This window comes from Pempheris klunzingeri, chromosome 10, assembly GCF_042242105.1.
Source record: "Pempheris klunzingeri isolate RE-2024b chromosome 10, fPemKlu1.hap1, whole genome shotgun sequence".
Taxonomy (NCBI): domain Eukaryota; kingdom Metazoa; phylum Chordata; class Actinopteri; order Acropomatiformes; family Pempheridae; genus Pempheris; species Pempheris klunzingeri.
Window position 1 is genome coordinate 21,635,561 of NC_092021.1, and position 22,684 is coordinate 21,658,244.

General features: G+C 41.7%; 2 protein-coding genes across 4 annotated transcripts in view; one reads left to right on the top strand and one right to left on the bottom strand.

Annotated features, from left to right (window-relative positions):
- Positions 1-3,108: 3,108 nt before the first annotated feature.
- The window catches only part of cmss1 (cms1 ribosomal small subunit homolog), a 29,586-nt gene continuing 10,010 nt past the window's right edge, over positions 3,109-22,684 (top strand). For 2 of the 3 annotated variants that reach the window (XM_070837649.1, XM_070837650.1), the window contains exon 1: positions 3,109-3,166. In XM_070837649.1, the coding sequence (XP_070693750.1) occupies positions 3,118-3,166 (49 nt within the window). In that variant the 5' untranslated portion in view covers positions 3,109-3,117. The remainder of the gene's footprint in view (positions 3,167-22,684) is intronic. The other variant, XM_070837651.1, reaches the window with a different exon arrangement.
- On the bottom strand, positions 6,586-11,140 carry LOC139208384 (filamin A-interacting protein 1-like). Its single transcript, XM_070838049.1, has 2 exons — positions 11,054-11,140; positions 6,586-9,789 (listed from the first exon to the last, which is right to left on the bottom strand). The coding sequence occupies exon 2, from the start codon at positions 9,474-9,476 to the stop codon at positions 7,227-7,229; it is 2,250 nt and encodes a 749-aa protein (XP_070694150.1). The 5' UTR covers positions 9,477-9,789; positions 11,054-11,140; the 3' UTR covers positions 6,586-7,226.

Consider the following 22,684-nt stretch of genomic DNA (forward strand, 5'->3'; position numbering starts at 1 on the left):
TGCTGACCCCCCCGTTCTAGCTGTGGCATAACATGACAGTTACTGTATTTCATTTCATATTCATTTGAATCATCATTTCTGTTTTCCAGCCCTCATTAAAATTGAGAGGGCTATTGTGGTTAACGTAAAGACTTTATTCTCCTTGGACTGTCATCCGCTCATTAGACAAGGTTATTGCACGTTTAGGGATGTAAAAACATTTACTGTCATCTGAACATTAGTTTAACCCGGACAGACTCCTCAGTCCCTCAACATTAACGATCTGTTAGCTGGTTCATAAAAAGAGCAAGTCAGACAATGTCAATGCTGCCAAAAACAAATGCAAAAACTGAACTGTATGTTCTTCAATGGGTAAAACAAAGGAGAATTCACAAGTCCTTAGTTAAAGAAGTGACACGTTTTTTTGTTTTTTTTATCATAGCATTGCAATAGATGGCTTTACGAATGTGCGGTAATTAGCACTGAACTTCTGTAAGGCCATGATTAGTCCGTTCTACATTATCCTCCCTCCCTTTCTCCAGATTCAGCAAGAAAAAAAAAAAAACAGCCCGCTCACTAAAAAGAAGGAGAATGGCGACCAAAAATAACCCATCTTCCTCTGATCATTAAAATGAGAAAGTGGAGGAACAGCTGCCTACAACAAAATAAACACATTAACACTGATGCTCCACAGTATGCAATCACAGCGGCCCGAAGAGACAGCTGTCCGCCTTTAATTACAATGATGTTCATCTTCTCTTTCACCCTTTTTCTGTTCTCACAACTTTCTAGACTGATTTCTATGTTGAATTTTTTTTCCCTCTGTTGCTACAGTGATTTCAGTGATTTCCTGTCATCAGGCTAACGGGCTGCTGGCTAAAGCTTCGTAGTGAACAGACAGATTAAAGACTGGTATCAATCCTCTCATCTAACTTTCTGCAAGAAAACGAAAACTTGTGTTTCTCAAAATGTCAAATTAAACTTAAAAGCAAACTAAAAAGACATTCTAAAATATATATTTTCCGTATTTTAATCCCCGTCAGCCAACACACACTATCACAGTCATCTGCTACAACCTCCTCCTCAGTAGATCCCATGAGGGTCATCTCCACCTTATATTTGCAAGATCCTGTGCAGGGCGCTCTTTTTAAAAAGCACTTTCTCTTTTACATACAGGTTGGCTGAATAAAACAGGAAAAGAAGATGTTAAAGTTTCACAAGTTTCCCTGGGCTCTAGAGAGAAGGATTGAGCTTTTGTACAGCATATTGCCCCCAGTGAAAACGCAGCCAAACAATGAACAGAGAATGACAAATGAGGAAGAGACCTGTGTTTTACAGGAATGATGCTTAATTGCATACAAAGCTGCCATTTGGAGTCCATTGTCTTGCCTGAATGTTGGCAGACCTCAGCACAATGTGTTGCATTTACTGCATCCTTCCTTTCTCTTTCTTGATTTGTTTTTCTTCCCCGATTTTGAGGGTTACACAGCATAACCACTCTGAAGCCTTTATAATTTCCCCAGTAATCAGTCTGTTCTCTTTTTTGTGGCAAAGCTTTAATCAAACATCTCATAGCCTCTACCAGCCAGAAATGTGTTATTCTGACAGAAACACAAAAAAGCATGCAATTACTCCCAGAGGACCTGTCCCTCCTCTCCGCTACAGCTGCAGAAAAGAGGGCACTATTCCAAACACGTCCTCCTCCTCCTGCTTTGTCTTCTCTTTCCTTTCTTCTGTGTGTTGGAAAATAAGAGTCCCCAGCCCAAACCATAATGACAGAAGATGTAAAGATGTGTTTTGTAATGTACACTAAGTAGAAACACTCCGTAGAACAGCAGGCTACTGCTCTCTTCCTCTATGGAAACATCACTATGTGATAACGAATAACTACGGGATTTACATTATTTCCTTTAATTGCATGTCATTTTTAAAAAGGTTAATATTTGAGGCTTATAACCTAAATATAACTTATAGAGCGCCTTTATGTGGCATCTAATTAAATGTCAGAGAGAACAAAAAGTAACTGAAGGAAAAGGATAAGCCATTATTGCTTTTTCATTTCTGGGAAACGTATTATGCTATAGCACAGTATGTGGTGGAGAGGTGGTATTATACGCATGCAAGACAAAAATGATTGCCTCAACCTCGACGGTCATATTCTTAAACAAAAAGCCATCTAAAATATGGTCTCATTATTTTCAGCATCAAATACGGTGAAGAAACAAAATGGGGCTTCCAAGTGACGAGACAGTGAAACAACAAAGAAGATGGAGAGCTCCTTGTTTGCAAAAAGTGGAAACTTTAAACTTCTTTTTTGTGCACAAAAACAAAAGCACACACAGAGCAGAAGACAAACTTCGACCGAGGCAGGCACTGCATTATAGCTGAGTGCTCTCAGTGCCTGAGAGGGAGCACTGAGCTTAGGCTTATATTGCTTATTTTACAGTCACTGTATGTTTGCTTAAGTGAGCTATTGTTGATTAGTGTGTCTAAGCCGAAGGAAATCTTCTGAATTCCTGCAATCATGCGTCTGTGCCTCAAACAGATGATAGATTATTGTTATTTACCAGTTATTCCCACTCAAGATTAAAAGTGCTCTGTTCTTCACATAGCATAGAAAGACTGATGTCTGGTGAAGCTTTCTTTTTAAAATACAGAGTTTTCAAGCAACCATATGGCAGCTTTGACATTAAAATTGGATTAGGTTGTATGAGCTTGCAGCAATGACAGAGCCATATTCTGCTTTTATTATTTAACACTCTTAGGTGGTCAAACGATCACTAACTTAAGAGATATTAGCCTCCAAATGTAAAATTTATCAAGAAAGATGAATAAATAAATTAATTTCATGAACATATACAAAAATATATATACAGTAAATGTTACAGTCAGTAAAAAGTGAGATTACTTATCACAAAAATTAAGTATTCTTAAGACTAAGGCCTAAATGCACATAAATCTATAAGAACAAGTGTTTAAATTACAATAAGGGGAAATCAGGTCTCTTGGTTTGTTCTGCAAACTGCAGACTGTCCCTCTAACTTTAGAAACCCCACGCTGCGTGTTGTAAACGCGCTGCTCGTGAACGCACCACAGCCCGCTGCAGCTCCGGATTGGACAAACCTCCGCTTCAGGAACATGGGTGACGACTTGGGTGACGAGTGGTGGGACCACGAGGGTAATTCAGGTATCTCTATTAACTCCAGTATCTTTATTTTTAAGCGTTTTGGTCCTTGGGGGCGTCCTGGTGAGCCAACTCGCAGCGTTAGCTCGCAGCTCGTAGCTAAAAGTGGCTGTCGGTTTTTAGCTAGGTGTAAGCTAACGTTAGCTAGGCAGCGTTAGCCGCCGACTGTGTAGCTGCTAACTTCAGCTAGCATTCTGTGAACAGTTTCCATCGGTCACCATAGCAACCGCAATACAAGCACCTGTGGCGTTACGTGTGTTTATCGTAGCTTACCTTTATCATGGCTGCTTTGTTAGCACGGGTTGTTACCAGCAGTCATGTAACACGTGTCAGTTTGTTTGTGTGTGGCTCATCGCAGAAAGTAATTAAGGTAACGTCAGTGTTGCTCTACTGTCTTCTACCACGAACTTTTTCTTGAATCTCAACCTGTGAGCTCATTTCCACCTGCACATAGTTTTCTGCTTTCTTTTTTGCTGTGCACATCTTCATCCTAACTGCACACACCACCAGAGGAAGTTCCCTGTGGCTGCTCGATGCACATAGCTTCGTGCACGCTGCAGACCAATAGAGGGCGGTCATGCACTTTTAAGGATTACTGACCTGATTGTGCTGCAAAGAGGTGCAGAATAAGAAAGTGTGTTTTTTTGGGGGTTTTTTTGGGTGGGGGGGTTACTGTGAAACGATTATTTTAGAGATATTCAGTCTGTCCCTCTCTGATGTATTTCTGTCTCTCACTACCAACAAACAAATGTGTCACTCCAACCTGAGCACTTGTGCAACTTAATGCAGAAAAAGAAAAGTGATATATATATATATAATAAGATTTTTCAACAAGATAAAAATCTTATCATACTTCCCAGAAAGCGTAACGAGATATGTTCAACAATCGCTGACATTCACCCTGACTGGCCTCAACGGCACTAAGCCACATGTGTAGTGAAATTACAGCCTGCGATGTCCTGCAACCAAAGTGCACTGTGGAACATTTTACCAGGCTTCACAAGGTCTTAGTTTTAAAGTTAGGGATTAGTTTGTACTGTGGATGCGAGCTGTTTAGCAGCAGCATTAAACTGATTAATAGATTTCTGATTGTTTTATCACTTTCTTTCCATAACAGAGAACTCAATTGTAACACATTGTACTTTTAATGCTTTGCAATCGTATGTATTTTTACTACAGTCGTTTAATTTTTGACATGTGCTGAGTCAGTTGTTATGACTCTGCTTAAGTGCTGATGATAAATATTTTATTTATTTTTTTTATTCAGTTGATCATTCATTACTAGCTACTCATGGTTTTGTTGTAATATCCTCATTATACTGCACAGGCAGCTGGACATATAATCACAAATCTTTAATAAAGTTAAGTTTTATAATTAAAGTCATCATTTTATTTTAACTTGAAGTTGCAGTGCTAAACATGTTGTAGTTGCAGGCCCATCAGTGTTTTCCCTGTATGCATTGGGGCAGGTTTTCCATTTTTCAGCTCTTTATTGATTCTATGAATGAATCCTTCGGTCCTGCTTATCCTTGTTGGACCAGGCTTCTTCAGAGACCCCAGAGAAATCTGATTAGATTCAAAAGCCATGACTTTGTGTTAGGAGTTTTCCACCTGATGTGCACTCCTGCTGACTTTTTTTTAACTTTTTTGTGAAGTAGCTGTTCGTGTTAGTTTACCGCCAGCCTCATATAGAAACTTTAACCACATCATTTTGAGCTGTGATCACATTCATATCTGCTGCAGGATGCTTTGACACCCATATTTGTTAAGTTTTTTTCCTTTTTAAAAGTCATATAAAAGTATCCATATCTAGCTCCAAACAGGTGTGCTGCAGACGTTTCACCGTGCAGAATAAATCTGAAAGATGTTTGTTTTTCTAACCAGGCCCCTTTACCTCGACTGACATCCCATCCGTGCTCATTTGTATCGCAGAGATGCTTGACAGAAAAGGCTGTGAGGCTGACGTAAAGTTGACAAGACAGAAAAGGAGAGTTGAGGCGTTTTAGATGGAGCATGGAACTGACTTTGAAGTCTTGAGAATGAAGAGGATATTTGTTTGAAGCAGTTTGACTTTTATGGCGATGTCTCGTGGCGAAACGCTCACACTAATGACAAAGATTCTCTGTCACATTACTGTCTGCCCCGGACAGTCATCAAATGCCTCATCTGGTTTCCACTTTCCAAACCAGTGATGTCAGTGTGGTTAGTGCGTCTCTGTGTTTGTCATCATTTACCTGCTATGCCTCTCCTACCACCAATACTGTGGGTTAGTTTCTCGTTTAGGTGACACAAATATGGCGCATAGATATCATTTATAAAATCTATTTAATAGCCAGTTGGTGTCTTAGGCGCTTTTTCTTAAAAAGTGTGATCTGATGCTTGTTGTGTGAACTTAAACAATGAAAGCTTTAGGGTTGATTCTAGTCTCAGTTTATTGAGTTTGGCTGACCGAAATACAGCCAAGTCAAATTATTTATATGACACATTTAAAAAAAACACAAATGTGCTGTACAGAGAGCTGGGTTTAATTGATTGATGATTACAACAATGAAAACATAGACATAATTGAGAGGATATCAGTACATTAATAAAAGCATAGAATAAACAATTCTGGATAATTGTTTTACATTTTAAATTATTAATAGACTACTTTCTGTTTAACTCTTTGTCCCTCTTTATACCACTTGTGTGAAATGACTGAATACACTGAAGACAATATATTTCTCTGTTCCTCAGTGATACGCTCTATTATTGTTCTTGACTTGTTACATATTTTTATTTTCCATAACATTCGGCGCCTTACAGCTTTACAGAGCAACGTGAGTGACTGAAACTAAAACATAGCAACAAAGTCATTTAAAGTCTATTGTGTGTTTGTATCAGATTATCATTTAAGTGATACTATTCACTTTTGGCTGCAGGAGTCATGTTTCTCTTGCATTTTACAAAGTGATGAAATAAACAAGAGTTGTTCATAAAGTAAACAAACCAGCAGCAACATTTATGTCTTTTACCTGTTGTAAAGTGATGCTGCACTGATGCCGATTGCTGCTCTTTCTCTCACATTGTGACCATTGTGATGGTTTACCAACTTTATTTGGTTGGTTTTTAGACGTTAAATGAGGAGAAACTATTGAAGTGTGTTCATGGATTTGTGCAAAAGCTCAAAAGGGATTTAACCGTACATCAGTTGTCAATTTCAGACGTGTTCAGACTCCGACAATTACAATCTAAGTTTATAGTTTGTACTCAGAATAGCAAAGGCTTTTAGTGGTCCACCCACAGTTAAACCTGAACAGCCCCTCCACCACTAGGTGTTCCAAGTTTTATTGTGTCAGAAAAACATGAGCAGAGTTTTCCAGTGCATATTTGAAAGAGGTTTCACACTTCCACCCACACAAACACACACACACACACACAAGTTGTGAGGAATTTTTAATCAAACACAGCAAACACTTCTTCTATCACTCTAATTCTTAGTTTTCTTCCCTCTCTTCATTTTAATAAGCAAGGTAATTAACAGATAACCCCATATTTTTTGGACGTGATTGATGTGTTGTGTTGTGTTGTGTGGAGTTGGCCCTGGAGGGGGGAAAAAAAATTTAAGCAGGGCTGTACCATTTTCTTTCTGTCTTTTCTGATTCCAGCTGTTTTGCATTTAAACTAGCTAGCAACCTGTTAGCCGTGTTGATGCCAACCTCCTCTCAAAAGTCTTCAAGGCGAATAAGTAAAAAACAAGACAATTTGTTTTAATGAGCAGAAAAAAAAACATTATTAAAAAGCGCATCACACATTTGGTTCCAATAATGCACATAGCTCTCATACAAGCATTAGACACGCATGTCATACAGTCAATAAAGGGTTGTTAATGTCAGTAAGTTTAGGACACAAGTAGGCTTTACAAAGGCTCTTCTAGGACAAAAACCACAAAGCATTTATTTGATTATTAAAACATACAACAAATCCCAGGTTTTCATCAGAGGAAGTGTATTGATTTAGATGTGTAGTCCAGGAAAGTGGCTGAGCACAAACTACTGTGTGTTCAGAATATATACATTTCCACCTACTCACAGAGGCCACTTACTGTAATATTTGAGGAATGCGAGGCTGAAGATGTAGCAGGTGATATAGTGATGCTACTTGTAATCTTGCCAACACCTTTGACATGACAGCCATTGGTGAGCACTTGAGTCCTTTGCTCATGTCGGACATAGTACGGCCCAACAGGCTGTGGGATGCTGTGGGTCATACCGTTCAGGGGCTGGATGTACGGGCTCCCCAGATGGATATGGATCTTGTTATCCTCCGTGGTGATGATGCTGGGACTTGTGTCGGTGCTGTTGGACCTCTGATGTTGCCAGCTGCTCTGCCGCTCCGGGGTCTTGCAGAAGACGGACTGATTTGCACCCTCTGTTGGCTCTGGAGAGCAGGTCCTGACCGCTACGATCTGGATGGGGGAGCTGTTGTGGTCGGGTGTCACGGAGCGTGATGAATTTGGGCTTAACACCCGAGAGATGGGTGCTCCGTTAAGGGGAGAGGCGGTGCAGTCAGGGCTTGAAGGGGGGGTTTTAGTATTAACTGGGGACAGAGCTGAGTTCTGGATGATGGTAATTCTCTGCTTAGGTGAGGCTCCACTTGTTGGGATGACAGCTGTGCTGGTGTAGGACGTAGCTGTGTCTCCAGTCGGGCTGCTAATCTCGAGTGTGGCTGTGTTGAGTATATGATGCGGTGTTACTTTGATGTGCAGGGGCTGCCCCGGTGTGTGTGTTAACATCATCACCTCGCCGTTGACCCCTGGGTGCATATCCATGCCGTTAGAGGAATGGCTGCTGTATTGGTTCATGTTGTTATTTGCACTGTTCAAGCTGTTAAGGTTGTTCACAAGAGAGCTCCTTCTGTTCATGACTTCCGAATTGTGGTTTGGGTCCTCCTCCTCGTTCTGTTCATCTAGTTTCTCGCTGTGCTCGCTGTATTCAGGAGGCAGGCTGTCTGCTGGCTCAGTCTGAACCTCTCTGGAGGTCTGATGAAGGTCTGAAAAGTGTTGTCTGTTTGCACCAGGTGTGAGATTCTTCATCAGCCTATACCTGTCTAACTCACCTCTCAGCTCCTTCATCTCTCTGGCCAGCTCCCTATTCCTGCCCTCCTGCTGGGCCAGTTTGCCCTGCAGGGTGGAGTGATCCGTCTGGACCCTGCAGATGGACTCCTCAGTTCCCATCAGCTTCTGGAGTTTCTCTTTCAAGGTTTCAATCTCTCTGCCCAGGAGTCTGGACTTAACCTGCTCCTTCTGAAGACGGCAAAGGAGGAGGTGCTCCTGGTTGACCTCCTGCTTCTCTGCCTGCTCATACCTGGAAAGCTCCCTCTTTGACACCTCCAGCTCCTCGGCCAAAGCCTGGGACTTCCTCTGTTCGTCCTTGAACCTCTTTTGCAGGGACTCAAAGTCCTCCTCCAGCCTCATCAGTTCTCCCTCCAGCATCTCCTTGTCCTGCAGTCTCTTTCGTAGCCTGTCTAGCTCCTGAGTCAGTTCTTTGACTTTGTTGTCCTCTGTTAGGCAGTGATGGTTAGTGTTGTTAGGAATAGAGCTGTGTGTATACTTCTCCTCTTTTTCTTTCCTGTTTTCCAAGACCTGTAGCCTTTTCTTCATTATGGTTATTTTACTCTGTAGCTCTCCGTTCCTCCCTTCCTCTGTTTTTAGCCTCTCTTGAAGCTCATCTTTTTCCTTTACTATGGCCTTTATTCTTTCCTCTAAATCCGCCTTAGACCTCAGTGCCTGCTGCCTCTCCTCTCTCAGTCTTTCTGTCATTGTTGCCAAATTGCTTTGCTCATTTCTTTTGCCCTCTTTCTTGTTGAGTTTTTCCTCAGCCTGTCGTAGCCTTTCAGCCATCGTCTTTCTGTCCTCCACCAAAGCTACAGTCAGCGACCTGAGCTTGGCCAGGTCCTGTCTAATCACCGCTTCACTCTTTTCCAGTTGGCCCTCAACGGCCTCCAGCTCTCTCACCCTAGCTTTCAGAGTGTGGAGCTCACCTGACAGCGTCTTGCTAACCTCTCTCTCTTGTTCCAAACTGCCTTTCAGAATACTGCAGTCCTGCTTGCTCTTACCTAAAGCCTCCTCTATCCGGTCCAATTCACTGATTCTGCCATTTAGTTTATCCACCTCAACCTTTAAGCTACGGCAGTGGCTGGTCTCCCTCGCCAGTCTCCGGTCCAGGTCTCGACACTGCTCCCACATGCGTATCAGCTCCTCGTCCTTTCCCTCCATTTCCACGACCCTTCTCCTCAGTACCTCCACCTCTGACAGCAAGCTTGGGGCCGTCATGGTGTTCTGACTTTGGTTCAAAGTTGAAACTTGGTTATGGCGCTCCACCTCCAGATGCAGGGATTTGGGCTTCTCTGCACTGGGGCAAGCAGCTCCGACGTCCTGCTTGATGTGGTCAGCGACGGCAGTCAGTTCTTTGACACGACACCTCTGTTCCTCCAGCAGCTCGCTCAGACACTGTTGCTCCTTTACAACCAGCAGCGCAAAAGCCTTCAGGTTAATCAGCTCGCCCTTTAGAGTTGATACTTCTCTTTCACTTTTCTTCTCCTTTATCTCCTGGAATTCTCTCTCCTTTGCATTCAAGAGCTTGAGTCTGTAGAGAAAAACAGACGACGCTGATGTCAAACAGGTTTTATTGTTCAATTGACTCTTATTTCAATCATTTCTTAAATTGTGTATTTCCAGCATAAATGTTTGTTTTAATTCCCAGAAGAATTTGGATCACGATTTCCTCTCTACTTGAACTTTTACAGAAGCTGGGAATACTTTCTTTTCTCTTGTACATCTATCAGCTAACTGCGTGTGTGTGTGGACATGTAGATGTCCTTGCTATTCCATGTTGTTTTACACAGTTTTGCAGCACGCGTTCTGTCGGGTGCTTTAAGTATCACAGCAGATGGTCTCTTGGCAGGGAGTGTTTGTTAATTAAGAAGTTCCTTTACCCTTGAGTACCCACAACGCTGCACCCAATCACCCTCCTTCTGTGCACATTGAATGTTACCCCATTTCCAGCTAAGAGAGGCAGGAATTCCCCCTTGTTCCATATGTAATTACAGACACTCCTCACATTTCCCCAGATGCATTCCAGCAATGTACAAATGCATTTAATACGCACTGTACATTTTGTTATGTGTTAATACAAGTGAAGCACACTTCAGAGCGATCTCTCCAGTTTTTGACTATTTGGAATCAAACTCCTCATACAGTATATGTGTGTGTGGGCACTACAAGTGTACCATCCAGAGACATCTTAACATTGATTTTTTTTTTTCTTTTTTTAAGAGGACAGGATCTAGAAATTTAATTTAACATTTAGTGCATCTGTGCCTTTTCTGTTACAAGATGCATACCGTTACAGCTATAATGTGTGTGGGTTAAATTAACAAAGAGAAAATGTTTTAAATTTAATTAATGGCTCTTCATTAAGTTGATGGTATATTGCACTAATACATATACACATTAATAAGTTACACTACCTTACCTCAAAGTTGTTTTTTATATGGTCTCATTTTTAGTTGTGAGTATGGTCTTATTAATAATGCACCTTTTAAAAAGAGAGAATTGCCAGGAGTGGTAACTTAGAAATGAAATCCCATAGGTTTTCAGAGTAAGAGTTTCAGAGTGACACTTAATTCACAGTCTTTGAATTTAAAACTTTACCTTTTGAAGTGCACTTTTGTTATTCAATATCAATTTGACATTGTAAGACGTGCTAGCTATCGCATCTGTGCAGAACTGTTCAATCCTTGCGTTGCCAGTAAGTCATTTTGCAGTTAAAAAGGAAGTTTTAAGTGCCGCACGTTTCTAAATGCACATTCTATCTTTCCGCTGTTCACAAGTCTTTGGACTGCTCCTACCTGTGCTGTGTTGTTGGCCTCTGTCTTTTAAAATCCTCAGAGAATAAATAGTCTCTACTCTTTCACCTCTCCCTTTCCCGGAGATCCCAGTGATGTGGACATTCCATCCGGAAAACCAAACATTATGAGAAGTGCTCTGCACACTGAGTCTCACTCTCAGTCAGTGGCGCCCATTACATCATCAGCAAGTCCTTATATGGGACTGTACAGGCTCTACTGCTCAGTGTGCGTGTGTGTGCGTGCATGTGTGTGTGTGTGTGTGTGTTTTTACTGGAGTTCAGCCCATTCCAGATGAGGTCATTGTGTAGCCATGCCAAAGAGGCTAATGGGAAGGACAGAGTGTGTGTGTGTCTGTGTGTGTGTGTCTGTGTGTGTGTGTGTGTGTGTGTGTGTGTGTGTGTGCGTGTGTGCGCGAAGAAAACTAAAGCTTTAATCACAATTCAAACTAGAACGGCTAACACTCAGTTTGCAGGATTAGCCTGAGCAAACATGTTAACCATGCTACATAATTGCCAGACCTAACTTGGCACGTCCAAGGAACTGTAGCTCATCTAAGTGTATGTGTGTGTGTGTGTGTGTGTGTGTGTGTGTGTGTGTCCGTGTGTCCATATGTTTCAAGAAGAGAGACATGTTTTGTGAGTCTTAGCTGCTCTGCCTGGGGCCTGATAACCTGACTGTGAGATGACATCATCAGTTCATCGGCCCTCAATTACATCCATATGTCTCTCTCTCTCTTTCTCTCTGTCATTTTGTTCCTCATCCTAACTTCTTGCTTTTTCGGTACAAATTGCATTTCATTTCTGTAACTTAAATGTTTACCTTCCTCTTGCCACCATCAGTTTCTTCTGTAGCCCCGTCTTCTCTAAGGCATTACTCACATCATCTATGTGCTCAGTGGAGCAGGGAGGGATGACAGATTATACTCTTTATTCTCACTGCTACTCTCGTCTGTCACACCAAGACAGGCTAAAATCATAATGGAAAAATAAATGATATTTTAGCTTGCTTAGATGATTGTGCTACCGGTGCTGCTGCAGGAGAAAACAAACATATAGGTCTGCAAGTGATGCATGTGCCCCTCCGGGAGCACTTACTAGCACTATGCCTCCTAACTCCAGCTTTCACTGAGAAATGTACCTCCGGTGCTACTTCTTTCTGTCAAGCAAACCCATCTAGTCCCCAATTAAGGGAGAACTGTGTCCCCTGTGTCGTGTTGTCATCACACAAGAATTTACAAAACAGCCTAAAAGACTCACTTAAGCTTCCATGCAGTCCATGCAGATTGTTCATATGTTTAACCCTTTCAACCCTGTAATAGAGATGGTCCGCCTGTGTCTACACTGGTGTTTTTGCTTATTGTGACGTCATTTCTTGGAGTATCTTCAAATGCTTTGTATCCCTAAAATCTGTACAACTTGCGCTATGCGGAAAGGTTATGTAAGTCAATAAAACAGGATGATTGATAAAGGTATTGAAACTGTGCCATAAACAATCGATACACAGCAATACTGAATCTGGAAACATGAACAAAATATTTCTTAATACTAAATAACTTTTTTTATTTGTGAACAAGGCTCATTGTTATTAGCAGAATGCAAAGGTGATTTCATAGAACAGAAATGTTTCCCCATTGTCAACACTGGTATTTTTTCCTATCATCATCATCATCATCATCAGTGCGACCTAACTAAATTACATACACTGTAGGCCTTAAGTAACCTTTTCTTTGTATTTTACACACTATACACTAAGTATCTACCCCTTTGGAAATGATTATGCTAGTCTGTAGCTGTCACTGTAAATTGTCCATCTCATTAGATAAATAATGCAGCGCAAACAATAATTGAATTAAAATATTTTATCAAAATGGCCATCTCAGGCACTCAGTAAATAAAACAACACTTGAGCAACATTTCTCCTTCTGTTTTATTCCTGATCCAGCAGTGACACTCACCTCTTAGTGGACATTATTATTGTATTAGTGGATAAAATACTATATAACACTAAAGTATTTAACAGCATTTTATAGAGAAATAATTCAAGAAAATGTGTCACAGACTACTAAAACAAATAAAAGTGATGGAAACATTTTAGTCCATACCCCACTACTGTGTTTTATATACTGAGAGAGACAATTTATTCATGCTACACCTTCAGCATTAGGAAATTGGCCTTGCTGCTCTAAGCACTTGCAAATTGAATTTCAGCTATGGGCCCAGTAGTTGGCTGCAGATCAGAGAAGGGTACGGTTAATAAATCAACCTGCTTGATAAAGGCTCTTGTAAGGAAAAGTCTCAGTGAGATGAGATATTTCTCTGGTTGTGGAATGTGAGAGAGAAATCCTCCTCATTCCTGACAATTCCTTTTCACAGACCAACTCCCAAACCATAGTTCAAGAGGTCCTGTTTCCCTTGGAGGAGGGGTTGGCATTTGCATCGCTTGTCCTCAATTACAAGCATGATCCAATCCCTCAAAAGCATTTCCAAGAAAACCCTCAAACATTGCCGATATGTAATATGCCCGTTCATATGAGAGGAGCACTCTCTCTTCTGTTGTCATAGCTCCTATTTTCATCCAGGGGTGTAATTTAGAGATATTGAGCTGCTGCCTTTGACAAATCCTCTAGTCAAACGAAGCAATGCTCTATAGGGTCACAGAAAAGGCATATTGAGGATGCAAAAGGAAAAGCAGCTGCTCAGGCAGTCTGGATTTCTCTATTCATTTATCAGCATGTTTTAAACTGACCTAATGCTTGGTATAGCTAATGGGCCCAACAGCTTGTGATCGGAACAGCGGTTCTGCTCTGAAGTGATGTGCTGCCAGACTCCTATAGTAATTCATGCACATCTTCTTCTGACACATTATTGGCTGAGCTAGCAGATGGTGGATTTGAGTGTGAGGGATGGATAGAACAGCTGTGGGTTTCCGCTACTGCACAGCCAAGTTTACTAGTCCTTTTCCTTTTGAGCAAAGTCTACAAAATGTTTCCACCACGATATTTAACCATGTGGTAAAGCTTTTTTTTCATTGGCCGCTTGTTAGCCATGCTAGCAGTGCGGCTATAGGGATGTCGGACTGACTATCTGTTGGTCAGTCCACTACTTTGTATTGGTGCAAGCTGAGATATTTCAACAATTATTTGATGGATTGGTAATATCTTTTGTACAGACAATCATATTTCCCAGAAGTCCTCCCGACCTTTACAATCCCTGGCTTTTCCTTTAGCACCACCAGCAGTTTGACTTTTTATCCTCTATCAGAGTTTTCCTCCTAGCATTCACTGTTTTGAGTGGAATATCTCAAGAACTATTTGATGGATTATCACAAAATTTGGTACAGACATTCATGCTCCCCTCAGGCTGAACTGTAATAACTTTGGTGATCCCTTGACGTTTTAAGTTTAAAGTTTACATTTGTCCAATACTTCGGTTTATGACTTAATGCTTTCAGAACTAATGAAGCTCACAACAGCCTTAAGTGTACTTTGTATTTTGTGCAAATAGGGAAATGTTAGCATGTTAACACAGTACTCTAAGATAATAACCATGATAACCATTTGGATCATCGTGTTGAATTGAGAATTGTGAGCATGTTAGCATGCTTTAGCCCGAAGCACAGCCTCAGAGCCACTAGAATGGCTCTTTAGTAATAATGATAATACTCTTCATCATCTCTATTTATTTCCTGCATCTACAGTACTTGTAGATGATGTACTGATGGGAAGGACACATAAGGCGTGGAGTGAAAACATATTGGAGTTTTAAAGTGGTTTATGAGTGTAGGGTAGAACATGTGAAAAGCCAGTGATTCAGAGCTCAAGTGAACGAATGAGAGCGTGGATGTCTTTTGTGTGTTGAGCATGTGTGTGCGGTTAATGCTGAGACGCTGTCAGCAGTGACACAGCATGGGAAACACACACAGACTCGGAGCAAGCTCTGATAGCTGAGGTTGGAACAACCAGATTGCTGCATTGTGATGTGCAGATGTAATCATCCTTTGACACGCAACGAGGATCATGCTACGGCATAAAGTGATTATATGCCGTGACTGGAATTTACCATATAGTTCACAGCTAAAACAGGTCATCTGCTCTGCACATGGCACCTTGTGGAGCTACTTTTTCAGGGAAATGAAAAAGAGAGATGGATGCCGATTTTAAGCTGAGTGGCTCTCTTGGCCCAGAGCATACACTTTGAAAAGAAACAGGGAGGGAGATTGAAAGATAGTTGAAGAGGATTTGCGATAGGAGTGGAAATCTCTTCAGTTAAATATTTAGGCTACTGCAGAACAAGATGTAAGAAGGACAGGATGGAGAGAGAGATGAAAGGGACAGGCGTATCGCCATGTGCCTTATGTTTACCCTGTGGATAAATGCAAGAATTGACTCAGCTCAAACCTGTTTGTGCCAAGCTCGAAGAAGCAATTGGGAACACAAAGAAAGGGAATATACTCTAACTTTTTTTTAAGTGTGACAAATATAAATGCATGCAGGCAAAAGAGCAGTGCTGTGTGGATTGATAGTGAATGTACAAGGAAGATTTGGTCATTTATTTGGTTTAAGGGGATAAAAGTAGAGATTATTTTCCCAAACCATAGATGAATTGTTTGGTCTATAAAATGTCAGAAAATTGTGGATTTTCCATCAGAATTAAATCACTGGCTGATTGATAAACAGTCCAAAAGCCAAAGATATTCACCTTAATACATCACAAGACAAAGAAAAGCAGCAAAAAATGACAGAACAATTGGCTGACCGATCGATCAATTGTCTGATTCTTTCAGTTCGAAATAAGACACCAAAACTAAGACGAGGCTCAAGTTGAGACAAACAAACCTTCAACCTCACACTTCAGCAGTGTCAAAGCTTCATCGTGCTGTCGCCCCACACTTCAGCTTGTGTGACAAGTGTGATGTTTTAGACGCATGTTCTCAGAGGTAATTCACAAAGGAGGGCAGGCAGAGAGATGCAATCCTCTTGTGTTCAAGCAGTCAGGAATGTATGAGCCACACAGGGTTCACACTGCACCACAGACATGCTGTCTACTCATGTATTAATCATCATTAGGCCAAGATGAACCACAAACCCTTTATGTGTGCATGTTTAGGGTTTCCACATTGTATTTGAATAGACAGAATTCTAGTAAACTCCATCACTCTACTGGCATGACTATTTTTGGCTTTTAATTACGTGTGTGCCTGTGGTGGATCACTAAAGCGTTTTGACTTTGGCACACAGATGCAGACAACTAGTCTCCTCCCAAGGCTGCAAGCCCAGTGCGGGTCCAGTCTCTACACAGCCAGATTACAGAGTGGACTATGATGGTACATGAGCCGAGACAACCAGGGACTTCAACACAACAGCCCTGTTGTGGGCCTCAAATTGCATAGGAGAACCAGTGACCACCTTCATGTTAGACCTAGCTATGCCCATAAGCCACATCTAAATATGCACTCTATTTGGGAAGGGAATCTTTCTAGCCATCAGCAAACCCTCAGCCCATTTGCTTAGTTTATAAGAAGGCTTCATCCTGTGCTGTGTGGTTCTGTTGAATTGGGCAGGAGTGTGCCAATTTAGACCGTACATGTAATTGCATGTGAGTGCATGTTTATGTGTTTACAAGGGAGAGTGAACAGAGCCAGGCTGGCCGCAAGGTCTAACCAAGTCCAGGATGTAATGGACTGTGTCTGAGTGGAGTAACTCTTAAGTACAGTCTTGAGGTCACATACACGGGGACGGTAGAGGTGCAGCAGCCAACAGCGCCTTTGCTCTTTCACTCAGCCATGAAGAGCATTAGAGACAAACACAGACTAAAAGAATCTAAGCCTGCACAAGTGTACATCACAGAGCTCAGATCTGGCTTGTTCCAGTGTGCTGAAATAGTTTAATCCCTTCGCCTCCTCTACGCTAGCTGTAAATCCTCATCTCTTACACCAGGAGGGACTCCGAAAGGCATGGATCTTACTACAAATTTAGATTCAATGCAGTCTACCAATTTAGTGGGTGCTATAAAATATCAGTGCTGTCTTTGCATTCAGCTAAACCTCTAGGGTAGGGTGCACCAACCTCTCTCTGTCCTGCTCCAGCAGAGTGGTAAGGCAGTTGCTCCTATGGACAAAAGCCCTGTGGCTCCTCTCTTGCTCCTCCAGCCTGTGTAGAGCGTCTCTGTGAGAGCGGGAGACCTTCAGGAGCTGATCCAGCATTTGTTTGGATGAGCGCTTCTGGGCCTCCACCAAGTGGTTGAGCTGAGGGGAAAAAAAGGAAAGAGACACAAGGGGCTGTGAAGTGAAAGAGGTCAGTGTACCTTGACGTGTGGAAAGGCTGCCCAGTGTGAGGAAGTGCCTACATAGTACGTACATTTAGCAAGTGAAGCTCTTGCTACTGTAAGAGAAAAAGTCAGGATTACACATCTGTGCAGTGCTGTTTGCCGCTGAAAATCAATTTTGAAGGATAATTTCACCCAAATGCTTAATTTAAGATTTGTTTGGGGTCTTTTTGATGAGCAGCTGTGATTTAAAATTCAGCATTTTTGCTTCACAGACATAGAATTTTATTCAAACAATGCACTAGTCACTTAAATAAATAATCTAGAGACCTTGCTGCTAAAAGTTTTAATTGGAAACTTGTTCCCCCGAAGAAATTAAACTGTACAAATCAGGGGGAAAAATCCTTCAGGTTAGAAGATTTTTAATCACTTCAGAAGAATAGATCCAGCACACGTAACACCTGTAGTGCAAAATAACAAATTTGTGCAATGATGCAGCAGTAATAGACGCTCTTGTGTCAGACAGTAATGCATTCACCTCATTAAATGTGATTATCCGCTCCATATGGTGTCTAGTTTCTTACTATTGGCTGTTGGTACCTCAGCAATTGGTTTTTTGCAGGCATCCTGTAGGTGGTACTGCTGGGCCCGGAGGGAGTCTCTCTGCAGGGCTCGGAGCACCTCATCCGGTCCGCAGAAACCATATTGGGCCCCCAGCAGAGCTGGATCTGTCTTCTCTGATTTCAGCACCGCAATTACCTCATCTCTGGCCTAGTGTGACAAACATTACAGTAGAACGCTGGCTTTAACTTCATGTTAAATCTCTGCAGTCACATTTTGTGCCCTTTATGTGACTTTTGAGTTTCACATGAGCTCCATTCAACAGTTGAACAAATGTGTATGCAGAATGTGAACAAATCCTCCTACCTGTAGCTCTCCCTCCAGAATGCTGAGCAGAAACAACAAGTCATCCCGGGACAGGTCCTCCCTTGTGTGTCTGCCCCCCCATTTCTCCCTCTTGTCTCTCATGTTGGCCCTCTGAATAGTGATCTTTGGGAGCTGGATGGGGTTGAAGAAAGACTCTGACTTGTGTGTCTTTAGATCACTTTGATTCCAATAAACCGTACAGCAGCCTTAAGCGAGTGGGTGTGCATGGCTCCTGATCCACCTTGGAGTAACTGGAGAATGAGAAATGATTGAGGATGGCAGCTGAACATAAAAACAAAATGTGTGCTTCCTATCAAAGCGGTTAAACAAGGTCATGCATTGTGTCTTTGCAGTACAAGTGGTGATTGTGTGGCTTTAATATGCGACTGGCTGATGGAGATTATATAAGCCTTTATGGGCTAATCCAAACTCAGAGGACTTCTTGTCATAACAGTTAGTGTTACTGAAACGGATAGGCCTGCGCCTGGCATTACTTTGTGTGAGGCTTATGTCATCTCATAGTCTTACTCTTAGCACATTTATAGTAATCACTGTCAACTTGGCAAACAAAAAGATGTAAAGTTGCCAGAAAGTAGGACCCTGATTACTGACCACATGAGAACGAGATATATGTGTGTGCGGCATGTGTACGTGTGTGCATATGTGTGTTATTAAAGCAAATCACATCAGCTAAACAGTGTTAGCTAGCCAGCTTTCTCTGACTTAGTGTTCTCATCCCATATTTAAAGAGTGCAAGCAGGTTCATATTAGTGAAAGATGATGTAATCTCTCTGCTCTTCAGTTCTGCTTCTATTGTCCAAACCCTCTAGAGTGGCTGGGAACGCCTTTTATTCTAGTTATTTTCTTTAGATAAGTCACTAATTTGCATTTCCCATCTTGTGGAAATTGTGAAAAGCAATCGGGTGAAGTATTAAAGATATCTAGAGTTCTGTATTTTCACTGCTGCTGTTAGAAGACTGATTAAGACCTCCTCAGACCTTTTTACTGATGCTGGTATTTTTCTCTATTTTTCTTCAGTTTTCTTCTTACCCAAGCACACATACACACAAGACAGGCAGCATCTGCTTGTTGTCACCGAGGCCTGAGAGCAACCTTGAGTCTGTCTTAACAAGATGAACAGTGGTGCATCAGGGAGAGACATTGAGAGAGAAACGCGAAACATAAAAGGCAGCCCTTCAGCTGTATTAAACTGTCGCCAATAACATCCTTCAGATATTAAATTCTTGTGAGAGCAGTGGCTCACTAAATAGATGGAGTCTGTATTGAAGTATTTTCTTTTGGCCTGTGCAGAAAGAAAGAGTGACGATCTCAGCCTCCCTCCCTTCCTCTTGATACCCTCTCTGTATCAATCAGGGAGACAGATGAAGCTGTCTTAGCTGTCCCTGTGTTCCTTTACACCACTTGTTTTCAGCGACAGGAAAGGATGATGGAAGCTCCTATCACAGTTGCTGAGGAGTTTTCATTAGGTCACTGTTAATCTATCATGATTTACTGTACTCAGGAATCATAGGTACAAAACTGATTTCCCTCAACACACAGGAACCTCCCCCATTACCCCAATGTGTACTATAAATTTGGTATTCTGGCCCTGATTCAGTAAGAGAAAGTGGTTGAAGTTTTGGACTAAAGAAAACCTTCATCAGTCAGCCTAAATGTGTTTAGCCCAGGGTTGGTGTAGTAGATGATGACATGCAATGGAGCTGAAGTGAGTTGAGCTCTTTGGCCTGCGGTCTGTTTTCTTTGGTGTGTGTGTGTGTGTGTGTGTACATACATATATATGTATATAATTTCTTTCTTTCGTCTGTCCATCCCATGGTGCTGTTAATGCAAACACTCAAGCTGAGACGTGTGCTTCTGTGTCCTTGGCCTTCAACTGACTCATTTTTGGGTCTGAACACCTAGCACCTCTCTCTGCGATAATTTCTCTGTGCTTGTGGCCACAGTGCACAGCGTGTGCATGTGTACGAAGTGGTATGGAGAATTCATGCAGCTGTGAGCCTGTTCCAAAGATGCAGTGGCCTATAGCTGATTATTTTAAACAGCAAATTGATGAGAGAGAGAGGATGAGGCCGGAGGGTAGGGAGAGACAACTGAGTCTGAGAAGAAGAAAAACAGGCTGTCAACAACAGTACTCAGATCTTTTTCTGAAGTTAAAGTTGTAAAAAAGTATAGATGCTGTTACAAGTGAGAGTCCTGCATTTAGAATGTTACTTTTATCATCAAAATATACATAAAGTACCAAAATACCACAGCATTTTATTTCATTTTAGATCAATATATATATTGGGATGTGATTGGAATTATTGATGCATTAATGTGCTCTGTTGTTATTGTATAATTAATCTGATTCTGCAGAGTAACTCCAGCTGACAGATAGATGTAGTAGGGTACAAAGTACAATATTTGCCTCAGAGATTTGGTGGAGTAGAAATATAAGTTAATGGACTAGAAAATAAAAATACTCAAAGTGCAAGTACCTCAATTTTAGAAGTACAGTTCTTTGGTTAATGAACCGCGAACGCAGCGCCAGTTGTTGGTGTTTTCTTTCAAAGATAACCTGGCATGGCAGCCAGTGCTTGAGGCAGAGAAACTTTAAATTCAATAATTACATCAATACAAAACTAGATTATATATATATAAGTATTGATCAGCCAGTGGAAAAGTTGGTCTGAAGCCCTTTTCTCTCTCTCTCTTTCACACACACACACACACACACACACACACACACAGATGACATTAGCTGTATTTCTTTCTAAAGTGTGGTCACAGACAAGCACATGCATACTGATGTCTAAGCAGACTCCCACTCGATGCCAAGCATGTGAAAATACCTCTTAAATTAAGCTCTGGCCCAGAGCCAGAGTTGGCCTTAATAATGGTTGCCAGGGTTGCCCCTGCGAGGACTGTCCGCTGGCAGGCAGGTTGGCAGCTGCACATGTGGCTGGCTGCCCCTGTTTGTTTATCTGAACACCAACCAGGACAGCCTGCCTGCATCCCTCCTGCCTGCCCCTGTCTACTCAAAAGGGCAGCGGCTGCCCTTGGAATAAACCATCAACACATCCAAAGAATAATTTAACTTACTGGACTTCTGGACTCTCTTACTAGACTTACACAGGTGGGCTGGGACCACTCACTCGTCTCAACAGTCCCTTGACATTTCCAAACCTTCAAACATCACCTCGATATGCACCCACCACTACCCCACTTTCATTTTTTCCCAGGCTTTTATTCTAGACTAATTATTTAAGAGACTGACTTGGAGACAGTTTCAAGAGAGCTGGACTGGTGATGGTTGTTTTTCATGTTTTCTAGTTTTGACCTTTTTGTTACTCAGCTGCAGGGCAAAAGCTTGCGTTTTAAAACAATACATTAAAGTCACAGTAAAACCGAAGTTAGAGCATCTTTTGCTGACATCTTTCTTGACTAACAGGATTTAAATCTAATCCTTGATATGAATCCAAACACACACCTCCTATTATGACACTGCTCCTCTCGCTACCCACTAGCTAAGGGTAAGTGTGGTGTCATATGATTCATGGAGTTAGCTCGTCGTCCCAAATCACATTTGATTGGACACATTCACATTTTTTTTAACATTAATTTGTTACGGAATGAACAATCAGGATGACAAAATCATATATAGATTGTAAATATTTGTGAAGAATAGTGATCCAGGAGGATGTTGAACAATATCACTGTCTTAAAGCAGCATTACTCTACAGTACAGTGGTATGACGTAAGGGATAAATCATGGGAGGAGGGGCACCGTATTTTTTCCCTTGAGTGTTTTTTCTCCCCCGGGAGCAAATAAACAGCCCGTGGCCCCCCCAGGTAATTTAAGTTTGAGACCCCTGCTCTAGCTATTCATTCCCACTGAGCAGCTCTTATCCACTTTATATCCACCTGTCACGGGAGGCGAGCTCAGTCTGTCTTCGGCCTCAGCTTTCCAGGGTCAAGTTGGCACAGCACTCTGTAACACTGTGCACATTCTGTGTGGCTGATGTATGTTTTGGCACAAGCGCAGTACTGCAGGCATGGTTGGTAAGAGTGTTTTAACATAGAAATTATACAGTTTGAACAGCCTATAAATGTATTTTGTCACCAGAAATGCTGCTGTTGTATTTTTACGATTATGAGGGTGGTTAGGCCATGTGTATTGCTAAATGCTTCATATACTGATGACTTTAGCATAAAGACGGAGAGCATTAGGTGACAATCAACCACCCTCACCTCAACTGTTACAGTCATGCTCACTGATGACATTTCAGGCCCTGTTCAACGTGTTAGACTGCTGAATTATCATGGAATTCAGGGACTGTATCATAGTTTAGAGCAGATTTGTCATCTTGACTCTACATTAACTTTGTGGTATCAGAATCGTTACTGAGAGAAGCTGCACTGTTTCAGCGCTAATTCTTAT